Source organism: Leptomonas pyrrhocoris, assembly GCF_001293395.1.
Source record: "Leptomonas pyrrhocoris isolate H10 chromosome Unknown, whole genome shotgun sequence".
NCBI lineage: Eukaryota > Euglenozoa > Kinetoplastea > Trypanosomatida > Trypanosomatidae > Leptomonas > Leptomonas pyrrhocoris.
In genome coordinates this window covers 538,601-551,677 of record NW_015438365.1, presented here as the reverse complement: position 1 = coordinate 551,677, position 13,077 = coordinate 538,601, and the positions used below count along the sequence as shown (strand labels likewise).

The following is a 13,077-nucleotide window of genomic DNA, read 5'->3' as shown; positions in this document are numbered from 1 at the left end:
CTCTCTTATATATATATATATATATATATATAATTGCGATTTGCCTGAAATGACGGATGCGCACCGTCCCGAACCGCTGCCAGCGAAGGGGCGTGAGGACGCCACGGCTGAGGTCAACGTCGACAACCTCTACAGCCCGCACGATGTCTGCGAAGGCGCAGTGGAGTACGTCCTGCGCAACGTAAATACGGTGCAGTACATGATCAAGAGCATCGAAGAGATCGCTGGGGCTCCGTTTCGGCGCGATCGCATCAAGTGTCTTCCACTGGTGCCGCACAGTGAGGCTGCGCACGACGCACACGGCCTGACGCCTGATCGCGTGTTGGCGGGGTACATGTGGCGTAGTGCTCGCGCGGATTGCAAAGCAAAGGATGTGGTACTGTTAGAGGACCACATTATCCGTCTCTTTAACACGAAGCACGCCGAGGCGTTTCTTAAGAAGAAAGACAGCGCACCAACTTCGTCGTCGTCATCATCGTCGTCCAACCCGCTTGCTCAGACACCGCTGTCCTCGTCTTCTCAGTTGCTGCAGCAGCTGCTCGTCGCGTCTCAGCAGCCCGTGCTACACCAGGTGGAGCGCAACCTCCGCCACGAGCTCATCCACGCCTTTGACGACGCACGCGGCACTGTCGAAAGCGCCGACTGCCTGCATCAAGCCTGCAGCGAAATTCGCGCTGCTCGCCTGAGCGGGGACTGCTTTGTGGGCCAAGAAATGCGCAAGGGCCGCTTTAACTTTTTCGAAGGGGGCCAGAAATGCGTGCATCGGCGTGCCGTGATGGCGGTGGAGCGCAACCCGGTCTGCCGCGGCTTCTCGCAGCGTGCGGTGGATACGGTCATGGCAAAGTGTTACTCGGACTACGAGCCGTTCGCCGCACCTGTGTACTCTCTCGGCAGTTACGGTGATACGCAATTCCCCAACGGGACACTAAAGTTGTGAAAGAGCGGAGAAATCAGTGTATAAATATATATGTTTTCCCACAGGCTTTCTTCTTCCTCGTTTGATTGTTTAGACGATTATGTTGCTTGCCGGGGGATAACGTCATTTCTAAAGCCGAATTTTTCCGTTGCGCCGTTGTGAGTTCCCGTTATGCTTCATGACAGGCGCTTCTCTTCACAGTATAATACATATGGAAGCGTTTCAAACAAAAGAAAAATATCACCGTTTGTGTTCTTCTTTTCTTCTCTTGTGTTTTTATTGAATTCGTGCGTCGAAGGTTCAACGAGCGGTGACGTGTGAATGCCCCGCTTTTTCCATCGCTAGCAACCTTTTTTTTTGATTCATTCAGCGAACATGTGAATCGAACCATGTTTCTTATGCCGCTAGTTTCGCTTAGAGTCTCCAGCGTCGATGCTTCTCCTGGCACTTCACACCCTCCTTTCTTTATTTCTGTTGGTATTCGCTTTCCGCCTCTTGCGCTTCGTGGAGGTATTAATCTACGGTTTGGTACCTCCTTCCCCGGCAGATTAAATGGAGAAGTTTTGTTTTAGGCACTGACATTCTCACCAAGATGCCGGAATCGACCGGCGCAGCGAAGAGACGATCAGCGTCGAAAGGATCAAGAGCACGCCCTCCCGCGGTGGGCGGTGCGCGAGGAAGGCAGCGAAGCTCATCGCAGCGTTCCCGCGCCGCGGCCGATCACGCCGCACCGTCGTCTACCGCGCCCGCAGGTGCAGCCGACGCAACGGCCCCTGTACCGCAACCTTCCTCCTCGGCGTCTCTATCCAAAAATGTAACGCGGACGGCGTCGAACGCAGCTCCCCACCCGGGGCAAAACGCCAATAGCCAAACCAAGAAGGGGAAAAAGGCGCCTTCGGCGGAAGCGCAAGGACCGGCGAGGGCGCGTCGCGTGCCGGCTCCACCGCGGGGGTCCGGGGTGTCGAGAGCGTCCCCTTTTGCGGCGACAGCCCCTTTGCAACATCGCTCTAGCAGCAGCAACGGTACGAACAACGCGAACACGCACAGAAATAGAAAGTTCTCGTCGCTCTCTCACACCTCACAGGTGGACTCCGTTGACGCCATCTCAGCAACCCAACGACATTCTTCTCTACGTTCGACACGAGGCGTGACGGCGATGGTGGCGATCGCGCGACTGCAACGGCTTTGTCGTTTGCTGTTAATGCGACGCGCCATGAGACGCATCCCGGCCGACGCCCCACAGCAAAACAACTTCAACGAAATCTCGTACGTTTCGCTTAGTGACGCGGACGAGGAGAGGGATGGAGGCGATCTCATCCGGGTTCTTGTCTTGCCAGAGTCACCTCGCCCGATGGAGTCACGGATGGTGCATCGTATACGTGCGGAGCTGCATCGTATGGAGCGTCTCGGAAGTCTTCGCGCGATGATTGCGAAGCGCACGATTGTCGCAGCCTTGCGTGCATGGATACACCGGTTCCGCACGAGTAGGCAAGGCGGCAGCCTTACGCACTCGTACATGACCTACAGGAAGAGCGTGCTTTCACGCAATTTCCGTCACACAGAGGCGGAGATGATGGGGGCAGAAGCGGGACTCTGCACTGTGCAGGCGATGCTACGCGCTCAGCACAGTAAGCGCTGTTCGGTGCGGCTTCGTGACGAGCAGCAACGTCGTCGAGCAGCCACCGCCATTCAGCGTGCGTGGCGGCGCTGTCCGCACCGCAATGCGTACATCCGCCGTGTACTCGACGCCCACGCACGCGCAGTGTTGTGTCGCCACGAGTCACTGGAGCGGCGTGACATGCTGCGCCGACACATGGTCTTTCTGGTGCGGTGTCACCAGCAGCTGTACAACGATCCGTGCATGTGGGAGGCAGGGCTGGCGATTCGACGCCTGCCGTTGTACACCGCTGACGGTCTTTTTCTCTCCGATGTGGTCGGCTCGTACGTCACGGGCCCGATGCAGCTCCTCGCCGCTTCCACCCTTAGAAGTGAAAATCCACTCAATGAGGATGCAGGCGTCCCTTCGCCGCTGGCTACCATTCCCACGGCGCTGCGTTTCACTGGATTTTCTTCAAGCGCTGTCGTCGCTGCAGAGCAGGGCGGCAATAGGTTCTCAGATGCGCTACAACCCATTCGAGACATGCCGAAGACAGATGCATGGTGGGGTGACGACGAGCTGGACGTCGATGCCGAGCTACGCTACTGCCAGTACCGCCTCTTCTTTTCTCCAGAGGATCGTCGGCTCTTGGAGGAGGCAGCAGAGGGAAATCCAGAGATGCTCGCAGCCCTGTCGTTCTCGATGGACGCAGCAGAATCGCGGCTGTCCACGTTAGGGTTTCATTCGAAACGTGGTGAAGGCGGTACGGTGCTGCCTGGACAGCAACAGCCGCCGCCGTTGCCTCTTCAAACTGTGGAGGACAAGATGCCCTACTCGAAAGCTTTTGCGTCAGCGCTGAGCTTTTTGCGGCAGCCACCTGCGGTGGACCCTGCGGTGCAAGGCGTCCGGCAACAACTGGAGGCCGCGCGCCGAGATCCGGCTCAGCTGTTACGCGTGCTGTGCACGTACGGTCACCTGTCCTCTGAGCTGGTCGCCCCCTTCACCTGCTACGGATTACATTACCAGAACGTGGCCAGGGGAGTGGAGGATCAAGCGGTGCTCTCCTCTACGGCTATCATGCAAACGTGCGAGCCACTCGTCACAGGCGTAGCGGCGAACCCAGCTGAGGAGCTTCGCCACTGCCTCGTTGGTGTAGGGGTGCGGAAGAGCAGCCGCAGCGGTGCTGGCGCCGGCGGAGCTGTTGGGCTTCCTTTACCGTTGCTAGAGTATCAGTGTCGGAGGGAGGCTGCACGGGGACGTGGCGGCGCCACTGATCAGATGGGAGATAAATGGCTGATGCCGCTCGCCTCGGCGCCGGCTGCGCTGCAGCGCAGCGGCTTCGCCAATCTGGCCACGCAGGCACTCTTTCACGGCGTCGAGCGGGCTGCCCCAACAGCGGACACCGGTGTCACGCCCGACAACACAACGACGACGAGTGAAGTGCGCAACAACGCCGCTGGGGACGAGCTGGCGAAGGAGTGGGATCACCGTCTTGCAGCCGGTACCGGCGAGATTGGCGCGGCATGGCGGCAATTCCTTCTTTCTATTTCGGCGTCGACGCCCGCTGATTTTGCCTCCTCTCGCAACCGCAACGCGAAGATGCAGCTGAACGAACGAACGGAGACGGCGCTGAAGGCCGCACCGGACGTGTCGCCCTCGGCGCCGATGCAAGATCGTCGTTTCGTCGGACTGTGCTCTCACCTCGCCGCGCCCACTTCCCCCTCTACATCGTTACTGCTGCGCGACTTTGAGCCGACTGGTGCGAACTTTGTCAAGGACGAAGAAAACAACGACGTGACTGGGGCCGCTCTCCACGAGATGTCTTCCGCCGCCGCACCTGTCGTGAACGCAGCGCCGTGTCGCTCGCTCAAGGTGAAGACGACGGGTAACGCAGATGCTCCCATAACTTTGCTGCGCGCCGAGGAGTGGTGGGACGCCGTGGCGCGTCTCCTCATCCAAGAACGGAGCAGGCGATTGTCGCTTGGGCAAAACGAATGCGAGAAGCGCCGTTCGATCGGCATCCTGCGCCGTCTGACTCCCCATTAACACCGCTGAGCTGTCGACAGCGACAGCGGCATTGGCGGCGTCACCGTTACCGTTCTCCTCTGTTGCTTGTATGTTTTTTTCTTTCTTTTCGTCTGTTCTCTTGACACATCTTACAATGTATATTACGTTGGGGCTTTCACATTCACCTTTTACGTTTGCTCCCTTTTCTTCATTTCTGTTCTTTTCAAGCACGCCGTACATCAACCATGCACGAAAGCTGAGAAAAAAAACTCGAGTCTGTGCGGTCTTAAGAAAAGCAACAACAACCTCAATAAGGGTCGTTCAGACAAGTCAGACAGCGGGGCAAAGATAGAGAGAGCATCTCTTCCCCCCCACTTTTACGTTGCAGTGAGAGCTGTTTATGCGGCTTGGTTTGCAGTACCGCTGCTGCGCAAAGTGCCCACATTCATGAGAGATGACATGCAATAAGTCAGTTGAACGCCTACTTCCGCTTCTGCGCTTCTCACTCTCCTTTCTTGTTTTCGTAGAGTACCGATATAGAAAGGATTGAAGGAACGCAGACGGCATTCCTGCCTCTACCCCATACACAACGGGCTCATGGGCAACGCAGTGCGAGGTAAACGTGATGGATATCGATCGTGTCTACTCTGGAGAGTCGGTGCGGCACGCTATCCGCCGTCTTTACGGCGAGCACTCTGATGTGCCGGTGAAGCTGCCCCACGCCACCGTGCCGCCGATCACAACGGCGCTGGTGAGAGAGCACGCAGAGGTATTTGACACGATTCTGAGAACGGTGCGCGAGCAAGTCGACAGGGAGCAGCAGAGCGCGGAAGAGGCTTCTTTCAACACTACTGCTACAGGTCACTGGCTGTTGAGTGTGCCGCCGTCGTTGTGGCAACACGAAGCGGAGGTCGTGAACTACTTGGGGATGCTGGTGGCCATCGACTTCTGCCACTGGGCGGAGGTGCACCCTATTTCACGAGGGGACAGAGAGGAAGAGAGTGCGACAATGGAAGAGGGCGGCATCGTCTCTGCGCCCGGAGAGGCGGTGACCGGCTTTGCAGGGTTCTACACGGTGGTAGAGGAGGAGGAGGAATCACCGTCTGCGGCATCCACTCTCCAAAGCGCGGGCTCTCGCGCTACGGAAGTCCTCACCGAGCCAAAAGATAAAGCCGAGGGCCCGCCTGGCGGAGGAGGAGGAGGTGTTGTTCCAGCTGCGAAGGACGTCACGCTGCTGCGTGGCTCCGCTGCGATGATGTTTCTTCTCCGCCGTGCCGTGGCAGTGCATCGTGTACCGTGGTACGACATCGACTATTTGCAGCAGTTTCATGGCGATGTCGCGGCTGCGCTGAGAGAAATGAAGGTGTGTTTTCTAGGCTGCCAAAAAGACGGCGCCACGCCACTCTGGATGCCATGCACGCGCGCACGAGTGCGGTTGTTGCTCTCGCTTGCGGAGGCCTTTGCGGAGCAGCACACGTCCTTTTACCAGCTGCTGCGTGAGTGTGCGGGGTACATGTTTCGCCCACCAGCGAACACCGCCGCGGCGCGTGCGGGCGTGCGTGGCTTCGTGCCGTCGCTTGTGCGTTTTCACCCGCGCTACCACGACTTCGCACACGAGTGCGGCAGCGACGCCTCTTCGGTTTCCTCTTCTTCCTCGTCCGGCCCTGCACACGGAAATGGCGCTGCCGGTGTGCCGATTTTAAAATTGAGTCAGCTGACCGCGCTGGCGCTGGAGCAATCTCTGCCGGAGCTGTGGCGGTGCCGCTGCCGTTCCGCACCGTCGTCCTTCGCCACATCGCCTGCAACGGCGTTATCCTTGTCGTGGATGGCGGAGCGTGCGGTGGAGGTTGTGAAGTCACACGGCGTTGGACTCTTCACCGATCGCGCAGAGCTCTCTATCTGCTGCGACTATCAAATCCCCAAGGCGCTGCGGGCTGCGGGGTTGCTGCTCTACGACGCGCACCTTGCGCAGATGGTGGACCACCACGTCCTTCTGCGGCCTGGTGCTGCGGAGGAAGCTTCGATCCGCATCGCAACGCTTGTGGCCGCTGACCGACTGCTAGAATTTTTAAACGCCCAACGCTCTCACACGTCGTCTTCACAGAAAAGCCCGTCAACCTCCGAGACGACGTGTATGTCGTGTAGCGTGAATCACTTGGACTACACTTTGTGGTACATCGGACGGTACATGGTGCCTTCAGAAGCACGCCATCACCTCTGTCGCACGATCATGTACTGACGGAGAGCGGCAAAAAGAAAAGGAAGAGCCTGGCAAAATCTTGCACTTTCGTTTTTAAATGGCAGCTCCGTTGCCGGCTTTACCAATTTGTATATGCCTGATTTCAAAAGAGTCGTTCCGCCTTAATGTAGGGACTGCAGTCGCATAGATTAATGCTCGCACCACTGCTGATCGTGCTGATTTCATACCCCCTCAAAAACAATAACATCGGAAATATGGTAGTCAAGGAAAGGTACGTCTGGGTTGCGCCGACACTTAAACGACCATACCCTGTTCTGGCGGTTTATTGGATGCTAAGCAATAAGAAGGATAAGTTGCTGGAATGATGAGTCAGTCGCGTCTTTTCATTACTTCTCTACTTCCTCCTCTTTGTTTTCATTCCAAAACCTGTTCACCGCCTTGCCGCTTATCAACATGTTATCGGTGAAAGAAACTGCAAAAGATCTCCCACGATTAAGCACGCCCACAGGCGTACATCTTAATATTTTTTAAAACGAAGAGAAGATCTCCTTTTTTTGTCAGAGGAGGTTGAGTAAGATCAAGTTGGACTATCAAAGATGCGACGTGCCGTGATCGGCTCGCTACCGGTCATCTGTCGTGCAATCCGGCGCAGCACTTGCGTCCGCAGGACGGCGTTGTTTGCAGAAGGTGGACAGCCATCGGTTCGATGGTCTTCAACCAGCAATTTCAACCACAATCTTCCTTTCCAGGATGGACCAAGTGGTCCTTCTTCGACTAGTGAGCTGGGTTTTCTTGGTGAGAAGGAAGCGGCTGAAGCGAACAGCGACGTGGCGCCGTTGTCATCACCGCCGTCTTCGCCGAAGCAGCAACGCGCGAAGCGTGGCGCGCCTCGCTTACGACGACGGGGCGGCACCCCGAAGAGGAGACAGGCACGAGACGCCCCCCCGCCACCCAGCGACACCGCTGTCGAGTACGACGCGGACATGGCGGCATCGCTCCCGCGTGGGCTTGACACGAGCGCCGTAGAGGACTTGATCGACGTGGAACGCTTCTTCCCGCGCGCCGTGGCTCACCTCAAAGCGACCCCGCGCTCGCCAGACGCCGCGGAGGCGAGCCGAGCACGACGCTGGCACGACATCACGCACCACTACAACGTGGACAACATCGTGACTCCTGCGAAGCTGGCGGAGAAGGAGCGGCACGCGAGCGGGCAGCACTCTTTCTTCGACGAGGGCGGCTTGGACGTGCGGGGTGGCATGATCGATAAGCTGCGCAGCGGACGTTACGGCGGTGCACGCGATGAGACGGAGCGCCTGTCGCCGGACGTGTTACACCTAACCGGTGGCAGTGCGCGTCGCCACGGTAGTCTGCGCCTCGCGGCGGAAAGCAACGCAGCTCCTGCGGATCAGACCATCGAAGGCGACCGCGGAGATTTTGGCGCCGACAGGGAGTTTGGTGACACGCCGGTCCAGCTGACGGATATGCTGCGTGAGCGGCTCATGGAGCTGAAGGCGGAGTCGCTGAAAGAGGAACGGAATGAAACCTTCTTGCCGCACCGTCTGCGACACGTGCGTGCCGGTGAGGAACTACTGCAGCTTGCCAAGCGAGGGGAGGGGACGCCAGCTCTGCCGACACGTCAGTCACCCACGCGACCAAGAAGCACCACCTCGCTTGCCGATTTAGCTCCGGAAGAGGCGGAGGAGGGCGGTGAGGAGCAGCGTGGGCTGGGACCGGATATACTGAATGTGCCCGATAAGGCCATCTTGAGGGACGGCGTGGCCCCCGAGAAGGTTGCCCAAGCCGCGCAGCTGGCACATCGCTCCGACGCCCTGGTGCCTGGCGCCTCGCAATACGACCCGTTGCAGCGACTGGCGAAGCTGGCGGCACAGGCACAGCAGCGCGTCTCTGCTTCCGATGAAGGCAGAAACCCCACCGGAGCTACCGAGGGCGTTGAGGGACTTGGACTGGTGCACCTGCTGCGCACTCTCCCACGCGCCGGATTCTGCAGTCGTCGGGAGGCGTCCGCCATTATCGCTAGTGGTCAGGTGCGGGTGAACAACGTGGTGGAGCGTAACCCGTTTCGCCTGGTCCGTGCGGAGGACGACGTACACGTCTCGGGTCACGAGTCCCGCCTCCGCTTTAGCCCGCCGCGGCTGTGGATGTACCACAAGCCGGCCAACGTGATTGTCTCACGCAACGACGTTGCCGGCCGCACCCTCATCACAAAACACGCCCGCATCCTGGGCATGGACCACCTCGTGCCGATCGGCTCTCTGCCGATGCGGGCGCATGGTATTCTGCTCCTCACCAACGACGGCGAGCTTTCCCGCTTTCTGGAGAACCCGCAGTCGATGGTGCAGCGCACGTACCTACTGCGCGTGCGCCCCGCCATGGATCCCGTGCTGGTGCACAAGCTGAACACCGAGGGCATCCAAATAAACGGCCGCTGCTACCGCAACGCGGAGTTCTTCGTCAATCCGGCGACGAAATCGCGCTACTCGGTGAAGGTGAAGGTGCGGGGCGAGTCGATGCCGATTGCGCACCTGATGCAGCACCTCGGCCGCACCGTAGAGCGAGGTGGACGCATTTCCTTTGGTCCGTTCGCGCTGTCGGGCCTTGCCGTGGGCTCCCTCCGAGAGGTGACGGTCCCGCCGTTTTACATGCAGCACCTGGGGTCCGCGTGGCAGCCTTTTGTGGAGCGCGACTGGCCGTACTTCCGCCGTCAGCGCGTGTCGCGTCTGCGCCGTCTGTGCCGCCATCGCGAACTGACGCCGCGTGAGCTGGAAGAGCTGGACAACTACACTTATGAGGAGGTGAAGGATGCTCTCAGCTTTGAGTCGACGGAACTAGAGTCGCTGGCCGAGCAGCGGGCACAGCAGCTGCGTCGCGCACAGTTGTTAGACGAGGAGCTACCACCGCTGCCACGGGAGTTTCTGGTGGGGACGGGGGATCACCGTCACCGCAGCAGCGGCGACATCTCCACAGGTGAAGACGTCCCGTACGACGACGCCATCGTGGAGGATATTACGGCGGTGCTTTAACCTCTCCGATTCGTCCCCCCCCCCTTTTTGCTACTGCAGCAGGAACCACGCGACATTACTCACGAGTAGTTCATATCACACACCTTAAACCGAGACAAACCAAACATAAGAATCAACAATTGCAGAGCAACGCAGGTCGTTGGTGAAGCTCACTTGTTGAGGAAGCAAGCACCGCATCGTCTCTGTTTTCGGTGCTCTTCTTCCCTTTTTCGTTTTGCAACGAGGGCGTATGTTGGCGTCGCTTCACTGCAAAAACGGAATACAGTAACCACCTGCGTCGAGTGCATATCTGATGGTGAATGGAATCCACGGTCCATCTTGAAGGCTTTAAGTCTGTCCTGAACTTTAGGTGTCTCTCCTATCGACTTTGGAGGATCGACTGAAGGTGACAACTCTTTTTTTTTCGGGGGTATTTAAAGCTCTGTTGTGCATCTATTTCTTCACCTCTTCTTCGCTTTCTTTACATCCCGCTAAGTCCGGAGAGCAACAAGATTTTATCATTAGGAAAAAAACAGACGGCTGAATTTTCGAGAGGCAAAAAAAGATATACCCGCGCACCACGTCAAAAATGTTCGCCGATTTTGAGTCCGTCATGTCGTCCAACTTCACGATGGACGACTGCCCGCACATCGGTCCCTTCACCTACCACAACTTGCAGGACACGCAGCGCGAGGATCCACTGACCGCCATGTGCTCCTACCGTCGGGGCCCGCAGCGACGCGACGACGACGAGTCGCCCGACTCGTGCGAAAAGGTGACGGCCGACCCGCTCGACTCTAGCCGCCATCTGCATGGCGAGAACCGCGCCTGGACGCTGGCCGGGGCGTGCCCGGTACCTCGGGCCATCCCGAAGATGGACGTGAAGAAGGGCACGACCACTCTCGCCTTCCGCTTCAACGGCGGCATCATCGTCGCTGTCGACTCCCGTGCGTCTACGGGGCAGTACATCGCGTCACAGACCGTGATGAAGGTGCTGGAGATCAACGACTACCTGCTGGGTACGCTGGCCGGAGGTGCGGCGGACTGCCAGTACTGGGAGCGTGTGCTGGGCATGGAGTGCCGCCTGTGGGAGCTGCGCAACGGCACCCGCATCACGGTGGCTGCCGCGAGTAAGATCTTGGCGAACATCACGTACGCGTACCGTAACCACCAACTCTCGATGGGCACCATGGTGGCGGGGTGGGACCAGTTCGGTCCCTCTCTGTACTACGTCGACGACAAGGGCTCGCGCGTGAAGCAGGACCTCTTCAGCGTCGGCTCCGGCTCCATCTACGCGTACGGTGTACTGGACACGGGCTACCGCAAGGACCTTTCGGTGGAAGAGGCGTGCGATCTGGCGCGCCGCTCGATCTTTCACGCCACTTACCGTGATGGCGCCTCGGGTGGTATTGTCACCGTCTACCACGTGCATGAGAAGGGCTGGACGAAGATCTCGCGCGACGATCAGACGAAGCTGTACGAGCGCTATTTCCCTGCGCGGTAAAGGAAGAGGAAGATGAAAGAGAATCCGCAGGAAACACTGCGCGGAAGGAGGGAAAAAGGGAAAGCGTTGGCACATCGCAGCACATCTGAACTCCTTTTTTGGGGGGTTGTGGCACGATATCGACAACCGTTGCCATAAAGTGTTCCGAGCTGGATACACATATTTTTCATTCTTTCCAATACCGGCACCTTCGCAGCGCGTTGTGCTGAGAAGGCCGAGCGGTTTCTCTTTCTCTCTCGACTTTTGCCCTTCACGTGTGTTTTCCGTGTTGATGTTGATTCTGTTGCCTCAATGCCCACTTTTTATTATTACTAGAAAAAGTCTTTATTACTGGCGTGTAGTCGTCGCTCCTTATTGTTCAGTGGCGTTTTGTGTTGTGCTCCATTGGCCGAAAGAAAAGATGTCAAAGAGAGATTTGCTTGTCCGCACAACACGGTGCGAGTAAAAACTATTCTGAGTGCTTCCTCTGAGAACAGAGAGAGAGAGAGAGAGAGAGGAACCCTGGCATTCACTGTGTCGCAACTCCTTGTGCCACCAGTTGCAACGGCTCGGTGCTTGTCTTTCTTTCTTCTCTCTTTGTTTGCTGAGTTGTAATGCGTCGTGACGTAAGAAGGCAACAACATACGTGTCTTGGACTATTGCCTTGTGCTCGCAGTCAGAGTATCCGCAATCACCCGAGCGGTAAAAGGGCGGAATGGGTCTTGCCCTTATCTCGCTTGGATTCGTATTGAGCGGGTACGATGTTTTTCTGAAAATTTATTTCCCTCCTGCCTTGCTTCTTCCTCCATCTCAACGATATACTTGCTCCTTGAAACAACAATCACCACCGCACACCCCTACATTCAGAAATACCCTCTTTTTTTCTGTGTCTGTTAAGTTTACTTTGGTTTAACCGCATCTCACCGTCGTCTTACGTGTCTCTGCGCATTCTGCTTTGCAATCCACACCACAAAAACTCCAACTCCCTTCTACGAATCTCTCATCATGTCCGACACCGAAGACGTCAAGCGCCCGCGCAACGAGAGCGGCACCGCCTGCCGTGTGTGCGGTGAGGAGGGCCACTTCGCCCGCGAATGCCCCAAGGCGGAGGCCAAGGACAACAGCACCCAGACGTGCTTCCGCTGCGGCGAGGCTGGCCACATGAGCCGCGAGTGCCCGAACGAGGCGAAGACCGGTGCGGCCGGCAACATGACGTGCTTCCGGTGCGGTGAGGCCGGCCACATGAGCCGCGATTGCCCGAACTCCGCCAAGCCCGGATCTGCGAAGGGTATGGAGTGCTACAAGTGCGGCGAGAGTGGCCACATGAGCCGCGACTGCCCCAGCAACCAGGGTGGCCGTGGAGGCTACGGCCAGAAGCGCGACCGCGACGGCGCACACAGCAGCTACGGCGGTGACCGTACGTGCTACAAGTGCGGTGAGGCCGGCCATATGAGCCGCGAGTGCCCCAACAGCCAGGGCGGCTACAGCAACGGTGGTGACCGTACGTGCTACAAGTGCGGCGAGGCCGGTCACATGAGCCGCGAATGCCCGAACGCTGCGTCTTCTGGCGCTGGTGACCGCACGTGCTACAAGTGCGGTGAGGCCGGCCACATCAGCCGTGACTGCCCGAAGGCCGGTGGTAGCTATGGTGGTAGCTACGGTGGCAGCCGCGGTGGCGACCGCGGTGGTGACCGCTCCTGCTACAAGTGCGGCGAGTCCGGCCACATCAGCCGTGACTGCCCGAAGGCCGGTGGTAGCTATGGTGGCAGCCGCGGTGGTGACCGTGGTGGCGACCGCTCCTGCTACAAGTGCGGCCAGCCCGGCCACATCAGCCGTGACTGCCCCGGCAACTAA

At 58.3% G+C, this 13,077-nt stretch overlaps 6 protein-coding genes across 8 annotated transcripts; all 6 read left to right on the top strand.

Moving 5' to 3' along the window:
* Nucleotides 1-49: 49 nt before the first annotated feature.
* ABB37_05097 (hypothetical protein) lies at nt 50-937 on the top strand (the record flags this gene model as incomplete). The annotated part of the gene is made up of 1 exon (XM_015803019.1): nt 50-937. The coding sequence occupies one exon, from the start codon at nt 50-52 to the stop codon at nt 935-937; it is 888 nt and encodes a 295-aa protein (XP_015658535.1).
* A 488-nt stretch (nt 938-1,425) lies between these two features.
* Nucleotides 1,426-4,559, top strand: ABB37_05096 (hypothetical protein; the record flags this gene model as incomplete). Of its 2 annotated transcripts, none has more annotated exons than XM_015803018.1 (1): nt 1,426-4,559. In XM_015803018.1, the coding sequence occupies exon 1, from the start codon at nt 2,118-2,120 to the stop codon at nt 4,557-4,559; it is 2,442 nt and encodes an 813-aa protein (XP_015658534.1). In that variant the 5' UTR covers nt 1,426-2,117. The 2 variants fall into 2 exon arrangements, with proteins under 2 accessions (XP_015658534.1, XP_015658533.1); XM_015803017.1 differs by having other exon boundaries at nt 1,463-4,559.
* A 487-nt stretch (nt 4,560-5,046) lies between these two features.
* On the top strand, nt 5,047-6,759 carry ABB37_05095 (hypothetical protein; the record flags this gene model as incomplete). Its single annotated transcript, XM_015803016.1, has 1 exon — nt 5,047-6,759. The coding sequence occupies exon 1, from the start codon at nt 5,146-5,148 to the stop codon at nt 6,757-6,759; it is 1,614 nt and encodes a 537-aa protein (XP_015658532.1). The 5' UTR covers nt 5,047-5,145.
* A 429-nt stretch (nt 6,760-7,188) lies between these two features.
* ABB37_05094 (putative mitochondrial tRNA pseudouridine synthase A) lies at nt 7,189-9,761 on the top strand (the record flags this gene model as incomplete). The annotated part of the gene is made up of 1 exon (XM_015803015.1): nt 7,189-9,761. The coding sequence occupies exon 1, from the start codon at nt 7,317-7,319 to the stop codon at nt 9,759-9,761; it is 2,445 nt and encodes an 814-aa protein (XP_015658531.1). The 5' UTR covers nt 7,189-7,316.
* Nucleotides 9,762-10,235: 474 nt separating this feature from the next.
* On the top strand, nt 10,236-11,244 carry ABB37_05093 (putative proteasome beta 5 subunit; the record flags this gene model as incomplete). The annotated part of the gene is made up of 1 exon (XM_015803014.1): nt 10,236-11,244. The coding sequence occupies exon 1, from the start codon at nt 10,330-10,332 to the stop codon at nt 11,242-11,244; it is 915 nt and encodes a 304-aa protein (XP_015658530.1). The 5' UTR covers nt 10,236-10,329.
* An 845-nt stretch (nt 11,245-12,089) lies between these two features.
* On the top strand, nt 12,090-13,077 carry ABB37_05092 (universal minicircle sequence binding protein (UMSBP) putative (HEXBP); the record flags this gene model as incomplete). 2 transcript variants are annotated; one of them, XM_015803013.1, is made up of 1 exon in its annotated part: nt 12,090-13,077. In XM_015803013.1, the coding sequence occupies exon 1, from the start codon at nt 12,229-12,231 to the stop codon at nt 13,075-13,077; it is 849 nt and encodes a 282-aa protein (XP_015658529.1). In that variant the 5' UTR covers nt 12,090-12,228. The 2 variants fall into 2 exon arrangements, with proteins under 2 accessions (XP_015658529.1, XP_015658528.1); XM_015803012.1 differs by having other exon boundaries at nt 12,121-13,077.